We start from the raw sequence: 14,665 nt of genomic DNA on the forward strand, positions 1-14,665 counted from the left end.
GTGGACATACTAGGCAGATTTTCAACCAGGGAAAAGGTAGGAGATTAGAAAATTAATATAGATGTAGGCCTAGACAGCAATTTTTTTCCCTGTGTGCCCTGAGTGCCAGCCTCCTTGATAAAGTATTTTAATAGCAGGTTTTAGGGGTGAAGTTTTTAAGCAGACAAATTGCAGAAATAATAAAGCCCTAACACACACCACAGCTGACAAATTAGCTACTAAAGCAAGGCCTGGGATGGGAACTGTTTACTGCCACATTACTGAATTCACTGTTCTCCACTGCTGTTTGCAGACCTGGAACAACACACAGGCTCCCATTTAAATGCATGCCTGGAGACACAGTTTCCAAAAGCAGGTTTACAGCAGCATGACTTCCTCCTCTTGGGGACTGCAGAGCTCCTCAGAACCCACCTGGAGGCTCTGCAGCACCTCTGGAGCTCAGGTTCATGAGCCCTCTGCAGCCAGGTCTGGGTGAATGTTCACAGCCTGGGGGGTGGCAAAGGGCAAAAAGGAACAACCACCTGGAGAAAAGATGCTCAGTCAGGTAACATGCCTGAGGATCTCAAATACCAGGAGGGAAAACCACTGCTGCAGAAATGCCACCAATGCTGGGAAAAATCAAAGAAGCCCAAAGGACAGGCAAGGGCAGTAGTGTTCTTATTCATGGTATAATCACTGTGGGTATGGATGATGAGTTTTCCATAATTCCAGAGGATTTTAATGACAATTAAATAACCTGTCATTATTGTTAATACCATGCAGGTGAGCTGTACTTTGCCTACAGAAGCAGTGGTGGCCAAGGTCAGTAATAAAAGAGATTAATATGAGAAGCCAGGGCAAGTGTAAAAACCCACATTTTGAAAGAAAACCCCTGTGGCATTTCATACTTCAGTATGGCTACAGTGTCTAAAAACAATCATATTTACAGAATTACAGTAAATATAACTGTTTGCTTCCAGGTATATTCTTTGAAACTCAATATGTGCTGATAAGTTTAACAGAGAAACTTTCATCATAGCACAGCTAAATAAAAAAAGTTGTATTCTATCATTTACAAAGTGATATCTTACAAAGATATTTACCCCAGATGACCCCAGGTCCTGATGCAGCTCAGTTCTTAGACCCTCTACAATACTGTATGCTTCCATTATTGCCTTATTTCTCCACTGAACAGCTCATATCCTCACTTGTAGGAAAAAAAAAAAAGTTGCTCTGGGCTCAGGTCTGACATAAAACCCTTAGCTGAGCAACATCAGTGATTTAAAAACAAACTTCAAAAACCCAGTGGCCATTCTTTTTTGGTGACAATTGCCAGGCAACTGGCTTGCTTGGCTTGGATTTTTTTCTCCTTCATTGCAATAATGCAGAAATGTCTCTAGAGCAAAGAAACGAATCACTGAAGTATTAAATAATCAAGAGGAGTTATGGTTAAGTAAGTACCTAGCTACATATGGCACAAATGAATTTCAACAGCTTTACCAAGTGCAAAAGCACTGAATGGTTTTGTAATGCCCAGTAATTTTTATGGTAAAGGAAGTCAATTTATGTCCTGGTTTGGCAGAGGATGGGCAGATTGTAGCTCTACTGCTTTGTGTTGACTTTAGAGGTGCTCCATCTACTTGTCCTGCCACAAACTCATTCTCTGTGGGCAGAACAAGGTGTCAATATTCAGTCATATAAGAGACAGTCATGTTTGTTCACTGCATGGTGTGTTCACTGATGTTGGATGCTTTTGCTCACAGTTGAACTTGAGATTAAACAGGATCCATCTACATGAAGAAGTCAGTTTTGTTTCTTACTGCCCTGGAAATGCCAACTGGGCTTAGAGCTGAGCTAGGTTTTCTCTCATTATCAACTGCAACATGAATTCTCCATCTCACCTGAACTCAAGGTAAACCTACAGTTACATCTCTGCTCCTTTGGTGTTCCAGAGAAGGTTGACTGATGGTTCTGGCTGATGGGAGAACTTCCCCTGGCTCTGTGGCAGCAGAGCTGCTGCTCCTGATCATCACTGCAGCCTCCCTGCACAAGCAGTGCTTGGCTGCTGTGAAACAGTGATTTTCTGCAGAAAGAGACTCAGGCAGGTTAAAAACCAATGTCCTGCACTGCATCCTGGAGCTTAACATGCTGCCCACAAGTCCTGCCTGGGCCCATCTGCCCAACACCAGCCCAGCACAGACTCCTCCTGGTCACTGCAAGATGAGAGCAATCCAGCTCAGTGTAATTTGGTCCCTAAACCCCTTCCAAGCAGTGGAGAAAGCTTGCTCCATGGGAGCCAAACTTCCCGGGGTGGGAAACCACCCGAGTGCCATCACAATGTGTCACAGCCTGCACAAGGTGGTGGCTGAGCAGAGCCAGCACAGAGAACAGCACAGAGTGCTGCTGGCTCCGAGCCACTCAGCTCGGAGCCCATAAGCTGATCTATTTCCATGGTACCCCCCAAAAAAGATAAGAGTTACAGTGCAAGTAGTACAGTGACCTACATAAACACAGCTCTTTTGTAAACAGGAGTCAAAAATGGCAGGAACAAGCAGATAACAGGGAAACAGTGTCAGATTTTAATCACCTTTGGTTTTAAGCAAACTATTACAACACTCCTACACCTTTGCCCCATCTCCAACTCTACCCTCCCCACACAGAGCATCTCAGTTGTGTCTCAAGAAAAATCTCCTCTGCAGAACAAGCACCATAGTATCACAGTACGTTTGTCCTTGGTGTTCAAACAGAGCAGCAGGATTTTCAGAGCAAGACAGCCTCAGTTTCTCAGGAGGCTGAGAAATTCCCAAAATGTATTTTTAAAGAGTCAAGTAAAAATAAGAAATAATCTCATTAAATGCAGCCCAAAACTGGAATGAGATGGAGAATCAGCTCTTCTTTGGTAAATCAGGGGAAGCTACAGCACGTGCCTCTGCCTGGCATCTACTTGGAGGAACCTTTTTTTGATGCTAAAAGAGGCAGAGGACACCTGGAGAGCAGGACCAGCCTTTCAGAGCTACCCAGGGCAAGCACAGTTGGGACATCTCAACTCCCAACCTCACACCCCAGGGCGAGTCCAGACCCTTCTGCTCTGACCAACCTGAGAAGAGGCAAAGCCCTTAATGGAAACCCAGGCCGTGCAAACACCAGCTTCAAACGCTACCAAAAGTTTCTTGGAAGATCAGAAGGGGGCGGGAAGGGGTTGGTAATTGGAGCCATTTGGGGTTTGCTGGCAGGAGGAAAGGGACAGCTTGGTTTCAACACAGTTTGTGTACAAGAGAGCCCGGGGACCTGCAGAGGGTTACTCACAGCTGTCGAGAGCTTCCCTTCGTTCTTCTGCGCGTGGACGACGGCGTCGCGCACCACGGAGAACAGGCTCAGCAGGACGTGCTCCATGTCGTAGATGCCATGCATGCCCCTGGTCAGCCCCTCCAGAGCCTGGATGTACTCCTTCCAGAGGTTATGGATCTCCAGGACGCCCGCCAGGCATCCCTGCATCACCGCCCCGCAGTAGCCGGCACAGGGCTTGGCCAGCAGCAGCCCCTGGCAGTGGGAGCAGTACCACATCTTCAGCAGCGCCCGCCCGCACTCCTTGCTGAACTTCAGGTGGTCAGTGGTGTTTATCACCTCGATGCCCAGGTTCAGAGCCTGCAGAAAGACTCGTGTGGCCTGCAGGGACTTGGACACCTGCGTCATCATCGTCTTTGGGTAGTTCCCAAAGGCTTTGAGGTCTCTCCTGGCCGCCCGCAGACATTCGGTCATTTCCACAGAGGGATCGGGGAAGCCAGGGTTAATCAAGTGAGAGTAAACCAAAGGGAACAAACTGTCAAAAAATTCATTGATCATGTCATTGACACTGATGTCAGAGCCCAATATGTACAGCGAGATATCAGTAAAAAGTTCTCCAACAAATTTAAGAGCCCTGGGCCCCATGCTCTGGTAGTAGGTCCTAAACATGCTGTTGGTGAAGTTTCTTGCATGCCGCACTACAATTTCGAAGGCTTCTGCAAAACAGAACAACGACAAGAAAAAAAATGTTATTAAGAGATGGTGAGCCCAGAAACAGGGAGGATAATGTTCCACCACATCAGTGCTGCCAGGGCTGGCCCCATCCTGCCTGCCTTGGGTCAAACACCTGCTGGCAGCCGTGCCTGCTGCAAAGCACCAGCATCAGCAGTTTCCAGGGGAAATGCATAAATTCTTTAAGCAGAAGCTACATTTCAAAATGGCAAAAAAAAAAACCCCTATGATCTAGTTAACATTGCAGCTTTTAAAGAAAATATTGATTCAAGAAAAGGGCTAGACTGCAATTTCTTTCTCTCCCCCCTTTCATATTGATTTCAAATTAACAGGAATTCTATCTCCAGACTTAATTTAAGGCAGAGATAAATGTTTGACAAACTGTACAGTACTTAAAATTAGGAAACAGTAAATGCTGACATTCCATTATGAAAAGGAAAATATTTATAGGAGTTTAATCACAGACAATATTCTGACTCTACCCCCAGCAGGTACCCTGCATTATGTGTCCTCTAAGCCACTGCAAAAGCCCCCACAGTGCTGCAGCTTTCCCAAATGCACCAGGCTCACTTCAGCTGCAGATCCAATCTTTCATCTGCCCTGGATGGAGCTGCTCCATTGTCCAAAGGATGCTGAGAGCCAGTGGTGCCATATCCACCTGTGGCTGCCCAGCCAGGAACACTCTCATACACATCAGGCTGTCCCACGAAATTCAAGTTTTAGACAGACACTGTCATTTTGCTAGGAAAAACCACAACGCATTTTCCCATCTCTACCTTCACAAACTTTAGGACTTTCAGCCCACATCTCCTTCACAAGGTGAGCAGGGAACCCCCACATTATTCCTTTAATTATAGCCCTCCTCATCAGGAGGCATCCCAAATATCCATACCCCACTATATAAGGACAACATACCTACAAACACACACCAGTTTGCATCTTAAAGCATTAGAAGGGGAGGCCATCAGTGCAAACAAAAGTCTTTTTCTTTGGCCAGCTTGTTCTACCAGGCCAAGTCCCACCCTCCAGGGTACTATTCATAAAATGCTAAAATTAATGAACAGCCTTTCAGTTCACAGGTCACTGACACCCCACGATGTAACTGCTCTCAACTCTGCCACTCTAGAAACACACATCCTGGCTCAATTTGCATGAAAATTATTCATGTTCAATAATTAAAGGGAATGTTTAATTTTTAAAGCCATAAGAGTTATCTCCCCCATTTGTTAAGGCTGGAATGCAGCTGAGCATGGCCTGACACATCTCCACAGGGGTTCAGTATCAACACTGTCACAAGCAATGCTGGCCCTGCTGCTCGCCCTGCATAACCTCTTGCTTACTCAATAGCTTTCAAGACCATCACATCTCCAGGACTTCCAGCTCTTTCTTCCTGGGTGCACCTTATTCAGGGATGCCTGGAAGGACAGGGTGCTGCTGCTGCACCCCACCCCGGCATGCAGACAGCTGTGGTGTAAGCAGTGATCAGAGCAGAAATTACTGATACACTTCTGCAAACAGTGTCTCTACCCCACCTGGTGCCTGCACAGCTCCCAGCCATGCTGCTGAGGCATTTTGTCCACAGCTCAGACACGCACACCAGGACTGTCCCAGCAAGCCAAGATCTGTGCTCCCAGGGGACAGCCATCCTTCCTTCCTCACAGCACAGATTCAGCATGCAGTGCTGCAGGGACACAGGGGCCTCTCCCTGCCATGACAGCCAGCATCCTGCTCCTCAGCCCCTGAAAGAGGATGGCAAAGTTCTCCAGGCAACACAGCAGCAAGTGTGACACAGACTGCAAGCAGAGCACTTGTACTATTGCACTATATGAAATGCTGGGTGTACTATTAAAAGTTTTTAAACAAAAAAAAAAAAAAAAAGTCTCTTTAAAGAGGACACATGGATTACAAACCGTTTTCCCCCCACTCTTTATTCTCAAGAACACCAGAATAGCTTTTGCCTCAAAATGCACAAAGAACATTTTGGACCAGTGTTTTTTTTCTGACAGCAGTGGAGACGGTGCCAGGATTTTCATGCTGTGCCTCACCACATGCCTTTACCTTCTTCTCTGTTAGTTCCCTTTAGAAAAAGTCACCACTTTTCCATTTTCTCGCTCCTCTGTGCTTTGCCAGTTATCATCAGAGCCAAAAGACTCTTCACTGATTAGAAAAATATTCCAAGCTCCTATGCAAACCTCCTACGGCGAGAAGGGCTTCAGAAAGGAATGGAGAACAGTGGTGTACCAGAAGGGCATGCACACACAGTCCCACTGCTTTAAAGGTCATGACATGCACATAATTTTTATCGTAATAACTGGCTGAGAGTGTCTATTTTATGCGCCTGGGAGCTTTTGCATATATCCATTAGAAAGCGCAACAGGGACTATAAAAGCATATGGAGACTCCTGCTGCCCTATTAATAGATGCAAGAAATAATACAACTTTGTAAAAAAGAAGTCTTACACATCCAAAATCTCTCCCACCCAACTCCCACAGTAGTTGCTTATTCTGAAATATTCCTCGGAAAGCACTGGCTGCAGGAATTCTAAATCCCCAGCTGCCAGCAGCTGCAGTGACCCTCAGCCAGGCTCTGAGTGCTTCAAAGGGGAGGAAACTTTGAGGGTCAGACCCTTGTGCTCACCACGAGGGACCCTCACAAGGACACAGGGGGGACAGTGCATTATAGACGTGACACAGGCATCTGATCCCCCATAAAATCCCACAGCCTGCATTTGCTGCTGGTAAAATCTGCCCCACTCATAACGTGGCATTATTGAAACTCATTGCTGGAGGATAATTCAATCTTTTCTCTCATCTATTTTTTTTTTTCCCCAAGGATATTTTCAAAAGCTGCCATTTAAGGCAGCTGTTTTGCAGGTCTGGATGAAGCAGTGTGAATACAAAGCAAAGCATCAGACTTGCCCCCAAGTTCAGCAGGCAAAAGCACTGCACAGCTGAGCAGGGCTCACATTTTACAATCTCCATCCCTGTGCAGAGTACACATGCAGATGCACACACAGGAGGGTATAAGACATGTTCCTTTAAACACATTAGCAACAAAAGAAAGGCTCAGGATAATTTCCACCCTTTAGTGGATGCAGGGAGAAACACAGGGACAAAGGATGAGGAAAAGGCAGATGTACTTAACATCTTCTTGCCTCAGTCTTTAGTAAAGCCAGTTTTTCTCCAGGTACCCAGCACCCTGAGCTGGAAGAGAGGGATGGGGAGTAGAACAAAGTCCCCATAATCCAGGAGAAAATGCTCAGGGCTCTGCTGCACCACTTATATACACACAAACAGGGCTGGATGGGATCCACCCCAGGGTCCTGAGGGAGCAGGCAGAAGAACTCACGAGGCCACTGTCCATCATCTACCAGCAGTCCTGGCACGTACGAGACAGGCAGGGCATCAGGCCCAGCCCACACGGGGTCATGGTCCTGCTTGACCAACCTCATCTCCTTCTGTGATAAGGTGAGCAGCTTGGTGGATCAAAGAAAGCTGGGAATGTCGTCTACCTGGATTTCAGGAAAAACTTTGGCAGTTTCCCACAGTATTTCTCTTGTAGAAACTCTGCTTATGGCTTAGACACCTGTCCAGGAAAGAGAAACCAAGGGGGCACTTGCAGGATGGGAGCCAGAGCATCATCACCAGCCCAGCACTGGTGCCCTGGTACTGCACATCTGTTGACTGCTTCAGTCAAGGGCACTTTATCAGGACTCCCAAAGGATGAATGGAACAGCTCAACTACTCTAGACCACAGATATCAGTCACTAGTTGAAAAGCACAGGCTATTACTTCTTTTTCAGGCTGGACTCTTGCTGAAGTACATGGAGAGGAATTGCTGCCTGATTCCAGCAGCCAGAAGGGAAGGACTAAGCTCCCTTCAAAGTGCAAAAATTCCCCAGAACACAGCCCAGGGAGAGCTGCGTGGCCGCTGCAAACCAGCAATTAGAGAAAATAAATTGTAAAAGAGCATAACAGTGCCCTGAGTGGGGATTACTGGCAGGAGAAGGAAATCGCTGCGTTCTCAGCCCAGATAATAAGAGTCTGCTGCTTATAAAAATGCCAGCTTTCCTGAGCACGTTGGCTCTTAAGCTGCAGCAAACTTCAAAGGGGTCGGCGGCCGGGCCAGAGGAGCTCTGGATTAACCTGCTGCTGCCCCAGGCTGCAGGAGCTCCAGCCCAGTCTGCCACTTGATGGGTTTATTTAAGAGATTATGTGATGCAGCTGCCTGAGCCACAAGGAGCTGCTACAGGTGACCACAGCAAGCCATTCCCATCCAGCATTCCACCGGAGAGGGAAGAGCCAGAACCTGATGGCAGCTGCAGAGCTGGGGCAGCCACAGCAATGGACCTCCAATTCCAAGCTCAGCAAGTGCTGCTTCACAAGCAGCTGAAGGTGTTTAGAAAGGTGAAACAAGGTCTGTCCTTCTGACTCCTGTGCCAGCTCACCCAAGAGCAGCACACCACAGGAGCCACCTCCACACACCACTGTGACCACTGGAAGGAGGGACAGCAGGATCCACCGTGGCAGCTGGACACCAGGACGTGCCACAGGCTTCATGCTGCCCCTCCAGTAACGTGCTGCTCTGGTTCTGCTGTAAAGACAGGCTTCCAACAGGGACAGCTGTCCTTCTCTGGGTGTCACACAGCACAGCAATCAGGTCCTCTTTGGCAAAGGCTCAGCAAAGGTGAAGGAGCTGCACTAGCAGCTCATCATCCATGGGCAGCTGGGAAGGGAACAAAGGTGGAGGTGCAGGACTGTGTGACCCATGCACCCCATAGCACATGAGTACCAAGGCATTAGAACTGCACCTACAACACTGATTTTCCTGTTTCTTGACATCTAGACACATAAATCCTGCAACCACAAACTCCCTCTGAGCAGGGAAGCTCCCACCATGGCTACTCCCACTTACTCTGGGGAGCTGAGCTCACAATTCCCATTTGCACATCTGCAAAGGATTGTTTGCTTAAAAACTTGTCTCCCCACGCATATCTTGAACACCAAGATATCTCTTCACAGTGGAGGAACTACAACCTTTGTTATTCCACTACCAAGAGCCAGTAAAAGCAAGGCTCAGGATTTTTCGAGGGAAGAAAACCAGGCAAGTAATTCTAGACAAGGTCATAGTGTTACCCTGTGCCCTCAGAAAACTCCAGGGTCATCTCCTCCAGGAGTTTGTAGCATGAGTGAATCCTCATGCACTAGTCCAAACCGTAAAATGAACAGAAAACTGATTTCCATGCAGCAGAAACTTCCCTTGAGGTCAACACAGATCACTGGCAGTCAGCTGAATTTCCCCCCGCAGATGAGAATGCATTTTGAGATTTCCTGCACCTTCCCCAGGATGCTGCTGCTTGGGAGCACTACAGGCTGCAAATGTGGCACACAGTGAGTCCCCGTCCTGCACATGGGACCATTTTCAAATCTTACCAGCTCCACAAAATGCACTTTACATGCCTTTTAGGTATGAATGTGCTCCTCCTCCCACAATGAACCTCATCTATGATGCAACCACTCCAGGGCAGCGAGTGACCCAGCTCCTGGAGCTCGGTACATTTGCTCAAGTCTCTCTTTTAGGCTTCAATGGCTCTGCTCACGACCTGGGTTTGCTCCCCAGGCCTGTCCCTGCAGGTCCCTGCTCACAGGGCCTGACACCAAACTCTGCTCAAGGCACAGCAATAACTACAGGGGTCAGAGAGCCTTGAGTCCGGCCAGGCTTCCCCTGCCTTGGCTCCCCTGACCTCTGGCACTTCCCTGCTGATGGCAAAACCTCTCCCTTTGCTTCTCAGGACACAAATAACAAAGAATCAGGACAGAGCTCTGCACTGGAATCTCTCAGCCCACAGGAATCATTTTCACCCTGAGACAAAAGCATGGGTGTCCAGTCCAAGCAGGACATTGGAAAATTAATCAGTTCATTAATCTGTTCCCAATGCAATCACTACATTTCCCGCAGGCCCAAGGTTCCCAAAGCTTTAAAAATCCCTTACATCTAAAAGCCAAAACTGCTCAGCCCCTCAAAACCACTACCAACCTTCATGGACTGGAATTCAAATGCTCATCAAGGAAATGCTAGAAGTTTGAGTGTTTGTAAGCTCAACCAAGTATTTTCTGACTTGGCTCTTGCTGTGCCACTGCTCAGAAGTGGCAAAAGAAGCCAGAGGAATCCTCATGTGAGTGAGCTCTGAAATGAGGAAATGCTTCTTTAATACCTCCAATGAATCAGACAACTTCAGCCCTGTCACAACAGCCTGTGTTCCCAACACAGCAGAGCTCACCAAGAGAGGAACAACTGTTTGCAATAACGGCCTGGCAGCCACAGGCACTACTGGTGAGATGAACCCCAAGTCATTTTTCAAACAGCAGGTAATATTTATTTACCAACTTGGAAAAGGTTTGCAATATATTGAGCAGAAAGGAAACAAAATCTAAGAGAATTTCCCCTGGCAGCAATAAGAGCAGCCTCCAGATTTGTTCTGTTATGATTTACACTACACTGCAAGTTTTTAACAACATTATCTGGAGACAAAAGCTCTTCTAAGCAGTATAATTACTTTTGTCTATGGCATTACAGAACCCATCAGATGGTGCCACTGCTGCTCTTACAGGGTTTGTTTCACTGAGCACATTTGGGTTTAAAGCTTAGAAAATGCTTTTTTTCTATGACACACTATGACACAGCCTTTTGGATTACTTTTACAATATTGTCACCATAAAAATTATGGTCTCGAGCTCCCAAGCTTATGAGATTAACTTCAAAGCATTAGTAATAAAAAGTAGAACAATTCTGTTATTCTGTCTTCTTAATTTTAAGCCACCAAGGTTTGCACTTTCTACCTTTGCTCCATCACCACCAGTCCAAGAGAGCAAAGGTCCCATCTTTAAATGAGACAGCTTTTTCCAGCTGCCTTCACTACCACAGGAGCCAAGGTTTCCAAGCCAGTGTTGCTCACCAGCCAATGCTAAATCCTTATACTTTTGTCAGAAAAGCATCTTCTCCTAATTATCTGTTTCTATCAAAGCACCGAGCTCCAAAGCCATTTCTTTTTAATTGTTCAGCTTATATAGTGCCCTGGCAGTTTGAAATACACTCCCTGAAGTTTCTAATAAAAATACTGTACGATCCATCTCATTATACCCTCTCAAACTGCCCTGAAAACGCGCTCCTGTTCCAGTCCAGGTAACAGTCCAACTGTTACACAATTAGTCACACTGTGCTTCTCCCATTTAATATTTATATCCTGCACACAAAAACTTTGTTAATGCAAACTGCAGAGCTCACCAACACAAGCTGCTAGCCCAGAAGCAAGGAAAGAAGAAATGCCGGTGCCCACAGCTCCCCACGCCCAACCAGCCCCTCACCTGGACCAGACCCTGCCTGCAGGAGCTCAGTGCAGTGCTATATACCCAACTCTGGCATCCACAAGGCATGACAGCAAAAGGCAGGTCAGGGGTGAATGGACAACAGACAAGAAATATTTTTTTGAGGGGCACCAGGATGCCTAGAGACCCTTGGGAGCACCCAAGTCAACACAGGGAACCTACATTCCAAGTGAAAGTTAAAAAAAAAAAAAAATCTTAAAGCAAACACTTCACAAGAATGACTCTGGAATAAAATCTTTCCTGGGGCATCATGTTTGCTGGCGTTTTTCATTAAATATTGGTTGCACATCCATTGTGTAATTTGTTTTCCCGAGCATCAAGAAAGACAACGCTTCGTGCCATGACAGATGTGTGAATGCTTAACAGATTCCTGAAAATTTAATACAGACAAAGTTAAAAATGCAAACAGTCAAGGCTGGTGCAAGTGGTGAGTGAACATGATTCTTTATCAAAATCGAAGGGCAAGAGGAATAAGGGCTTGGAGAAGCAGGCTCAAATCAAGCCCTGGGAGCACAAGCTGGAAAAGTTGAGAGGGAGGATGCAAGAGGCTCCTGCAGCTGAAAGGTCACTGTGGTGGAGGTAAAGGTTGTGCTGTAACCTGTCAGATGAGAGGAAGATAAACTTTTCTCCATGCCCCCCACGCCTCCATCCTGATGCTGAAACCCACACAAAGCTCGGGGTTCAAGTTCACCTCCCCTGTTTTGTTTTTTTTTTATCCCAAATACTTCATTTCTTTGCTCCTAGTCTCTCCTACCTCTCCAGTTTGCTGCAGAGACAACAGACTCCATCTGCAACACTTATTTCAAGCCAGGTGCTCAGCCAGGGAGCACAGCCTAGTGCAGCAGGAATAGCTACAAAAACCTTGGGAAACCCTCTCTGCCCTGGGTAAGCGAGCAGATATCACAGAGCCAAGCATTTTACCACTGCAAAAGCACAGCTAGGATTGCTTTGGTTTTATTTTTAAACACAAAGTGCATTTCCTCCCCCCAAAACCAAAATAAAAACACACAAAACCAAACAAAACCAAACCAAAATACCCAATAAAACAAACCAAACAAAACAACAACAACCAATAAAACCCCATTACTTGGTCACCCACTCAGCCTTATTTTACTAATTGGAGGCTGCAACATCCACCTAATGGGGTTATCAAGATATCAAAAAAGCAGCATACCTCTTCAAAGATGAATGACAAGCCACACATATCAAGCACAGGGCAAATGATTTCATGCACCCCCAACCCAAATCTACAAGCCAATCATTTCTAAAGACCAGGACACCAGTCTGCATAGTTCTTCTGTTTATTTTAAACTAAAAGTTATAAGCAACTTCTGAAAAAAAAAAAAAAAAAAAAAAAAAAAAAAAAAAAGGGAAGCCTAGCAAATTCCTTTATTCCTCAGAATAAATGAAGATAAAGCAAGCCACCAGCTCAAACTGAGTTTGTACTCAAAAAGTAAAAAAAAATTCTTTGGAAGTGCATTGGTCTCAGTAACTTTAGAGCAAGGCAGATCTGAGACTGGCTTTCCAGGCTCCCTTTCATTCCAGAGGGCTTTTATCAGTCTGTTAAGTCTCCAACAATGGAGAGCAGAATATTTATTTAAGCAGCAAATTCCTTCCTTAATAATCTCTCCTGGCCAAATTCTCTTTAAAGTTATCTCAACTGTCTGACAAACAGCAAATGGCAGAAGATCAGTTCTTGATCCCTACAGTAACACGAAGGACTTGCACTTACATCAGGGCACCTGTTGACCATTCTTTAGTGACTCCAGCCCCTTTATTTCTGTTATCAGTTTCCCACCAGCGCCGGCAGAACTTGGGAAAGCCATTTACTCAGTAACATCCAGCAACCAACATGGGTTTAACTCTTCCCCCTAAGGAATTTTCCAGACACAGCACAATTTCCAGGTTCTCAAAAGCAACTCAGTGATTTCCAAGCTAGTTTTGTGTCTTGAGACAAAAACAGAGGTTTCCAACATGGTCATAAGACTGTGGGTCACCTGAGGAGCACAGGTACAAGCAGGGACTCCAATTCTCCCTGGCAGCACCTGACCACCGAGCAGATGCAGAATATTTGAGCAGCATTTGCTCGAGAGGGAGCAGGGTACCCAACACCTCCTGTCTGAAACACCACAGCAGCACCCCTGTAACAGGACTCAGAGCATGCCATGCACACAAACCCCAGGCACCATTTCCATCCTTTAAAAAACAAAAACAACCAAAAAAAAAACCAAAAAACCAAAAAAAAACAAACACAAAAAATAAAGAACCCCAAGCCTACCCAGTTTCCAGCCTTAGCACTTTCCAAACACTAGACTCACTTCTTCTCTTCCTTCCTCTGTGGTACCTTAAGTGGAGCCCCCCAAATCACCAGTGGTTTTGCTGGGGGAAGGTTGTTTTGATGAAAACTGTTTTGTTTGTTTGTGGGGGAGGGCGGGTTGATGGATTTTTTTGGGTTGGGTTTTTTGTGGGTTGGGTTTTTTGTGGGTTGTCTTTGTTTGTTTGAGCGGAGCTTGTTTGCTTGGCTTTTTCAGGGAGGTGTTGGTTTGATTGGTTTGATTGGTTTTGACTTTGTTTTCTGTGTTGGTGCATGGGCAGGTCCCAGCCCGGGGAGGAAGCAGAAGGTGGGACATCACATCCTGGTGGCACCAGCTGAGCCCGTGGCTGGTCCATACCCAGCATTCCACATGGCTCCTGCATCCTGCTAGTCCTGGCTCAAAGCCCTGCTTTGATTAACACTCATTTTACAAGGAAGATGTTTTATCATCTCCTTATTCCCCCCTGTGAGAGCAAGGCAACAGGTTGATGGATTTTTTTGGGATGGGTTTTTTGTGGGTTGTCTTTGTTTGTTTGAGCGGAGCTTGTTTGCTTGGCTTTTTCAGGGAGGTGTTGGTTTGATTGGTTTGATTGGTTTTGACTTTGTTTTCTGTGTTGGTGCATGGGCAGGTCCCAGCCCGGGGAGGAAGCAGAAGGTGGGACATCACGTCCTGGTGGCACCAGCTGAGCCCGTGGCTGGTCCATACCCAGCATTCCACATGGCTCCTGCATCCTGCTAGTCCTGGCTCAAAGCCCTGCTTTGATTAACACTCATTTTACAAGGAAGATGTTTTATCATCTCCTTATTCCCCCCTGTGAGAGCAAGGCAACCATTGTAACAGGAGCACGAGATGATAATTTGGCTCTCAAGAGCAAGACTCACAACCACAGCTGCCAGGAATCGATCGGAGGCTCCACTGCCTGCTCCAGAGAGGCTTTCCTTCAAGAACATGAATAATCCTCTGCAAAG

General features: G+C 46.4%; 1 protein-coding gene across 1 annotated transcript in view; it reads right to left on the reverse strand.

Annotated features, from left to right (window-relative positions):
* The window catches only part of GPC3 (glypican 3), a 138,425-nt gene that overhangs the window by 69,276 nt on the left and 54,484 nt on the right, over nt 1-14,665 (reverse strand). The window contains exon 3 of the mRNA XM_041396598.1: nt 3,286-3,980. Coding sequence (XP_041252532.1) covers nt 3,286-3,980 — 695 coding nt within the window. The remainder of the gene's footprint in view (nt 1-3,285; nt 3,981-14,665) is intronic.

The sequence above is a fragment of the Onychostruthus taczanowskii genome, unplaced genomic scaffold (assembly GCF_017590055.1).
Source record: "Onychostruthus taczanowskii isolate IOZ18803 unplaced genomic scaffold, ASM1759005v1 scaffold13, whole genome shotgun sequence".
Lineage (NCBI taxonomy): Eukaryota > Metazoa > Chordata > Aves > Passeriformes > Passeridae > Onychostruthus > Onychostruthus taczanowskii.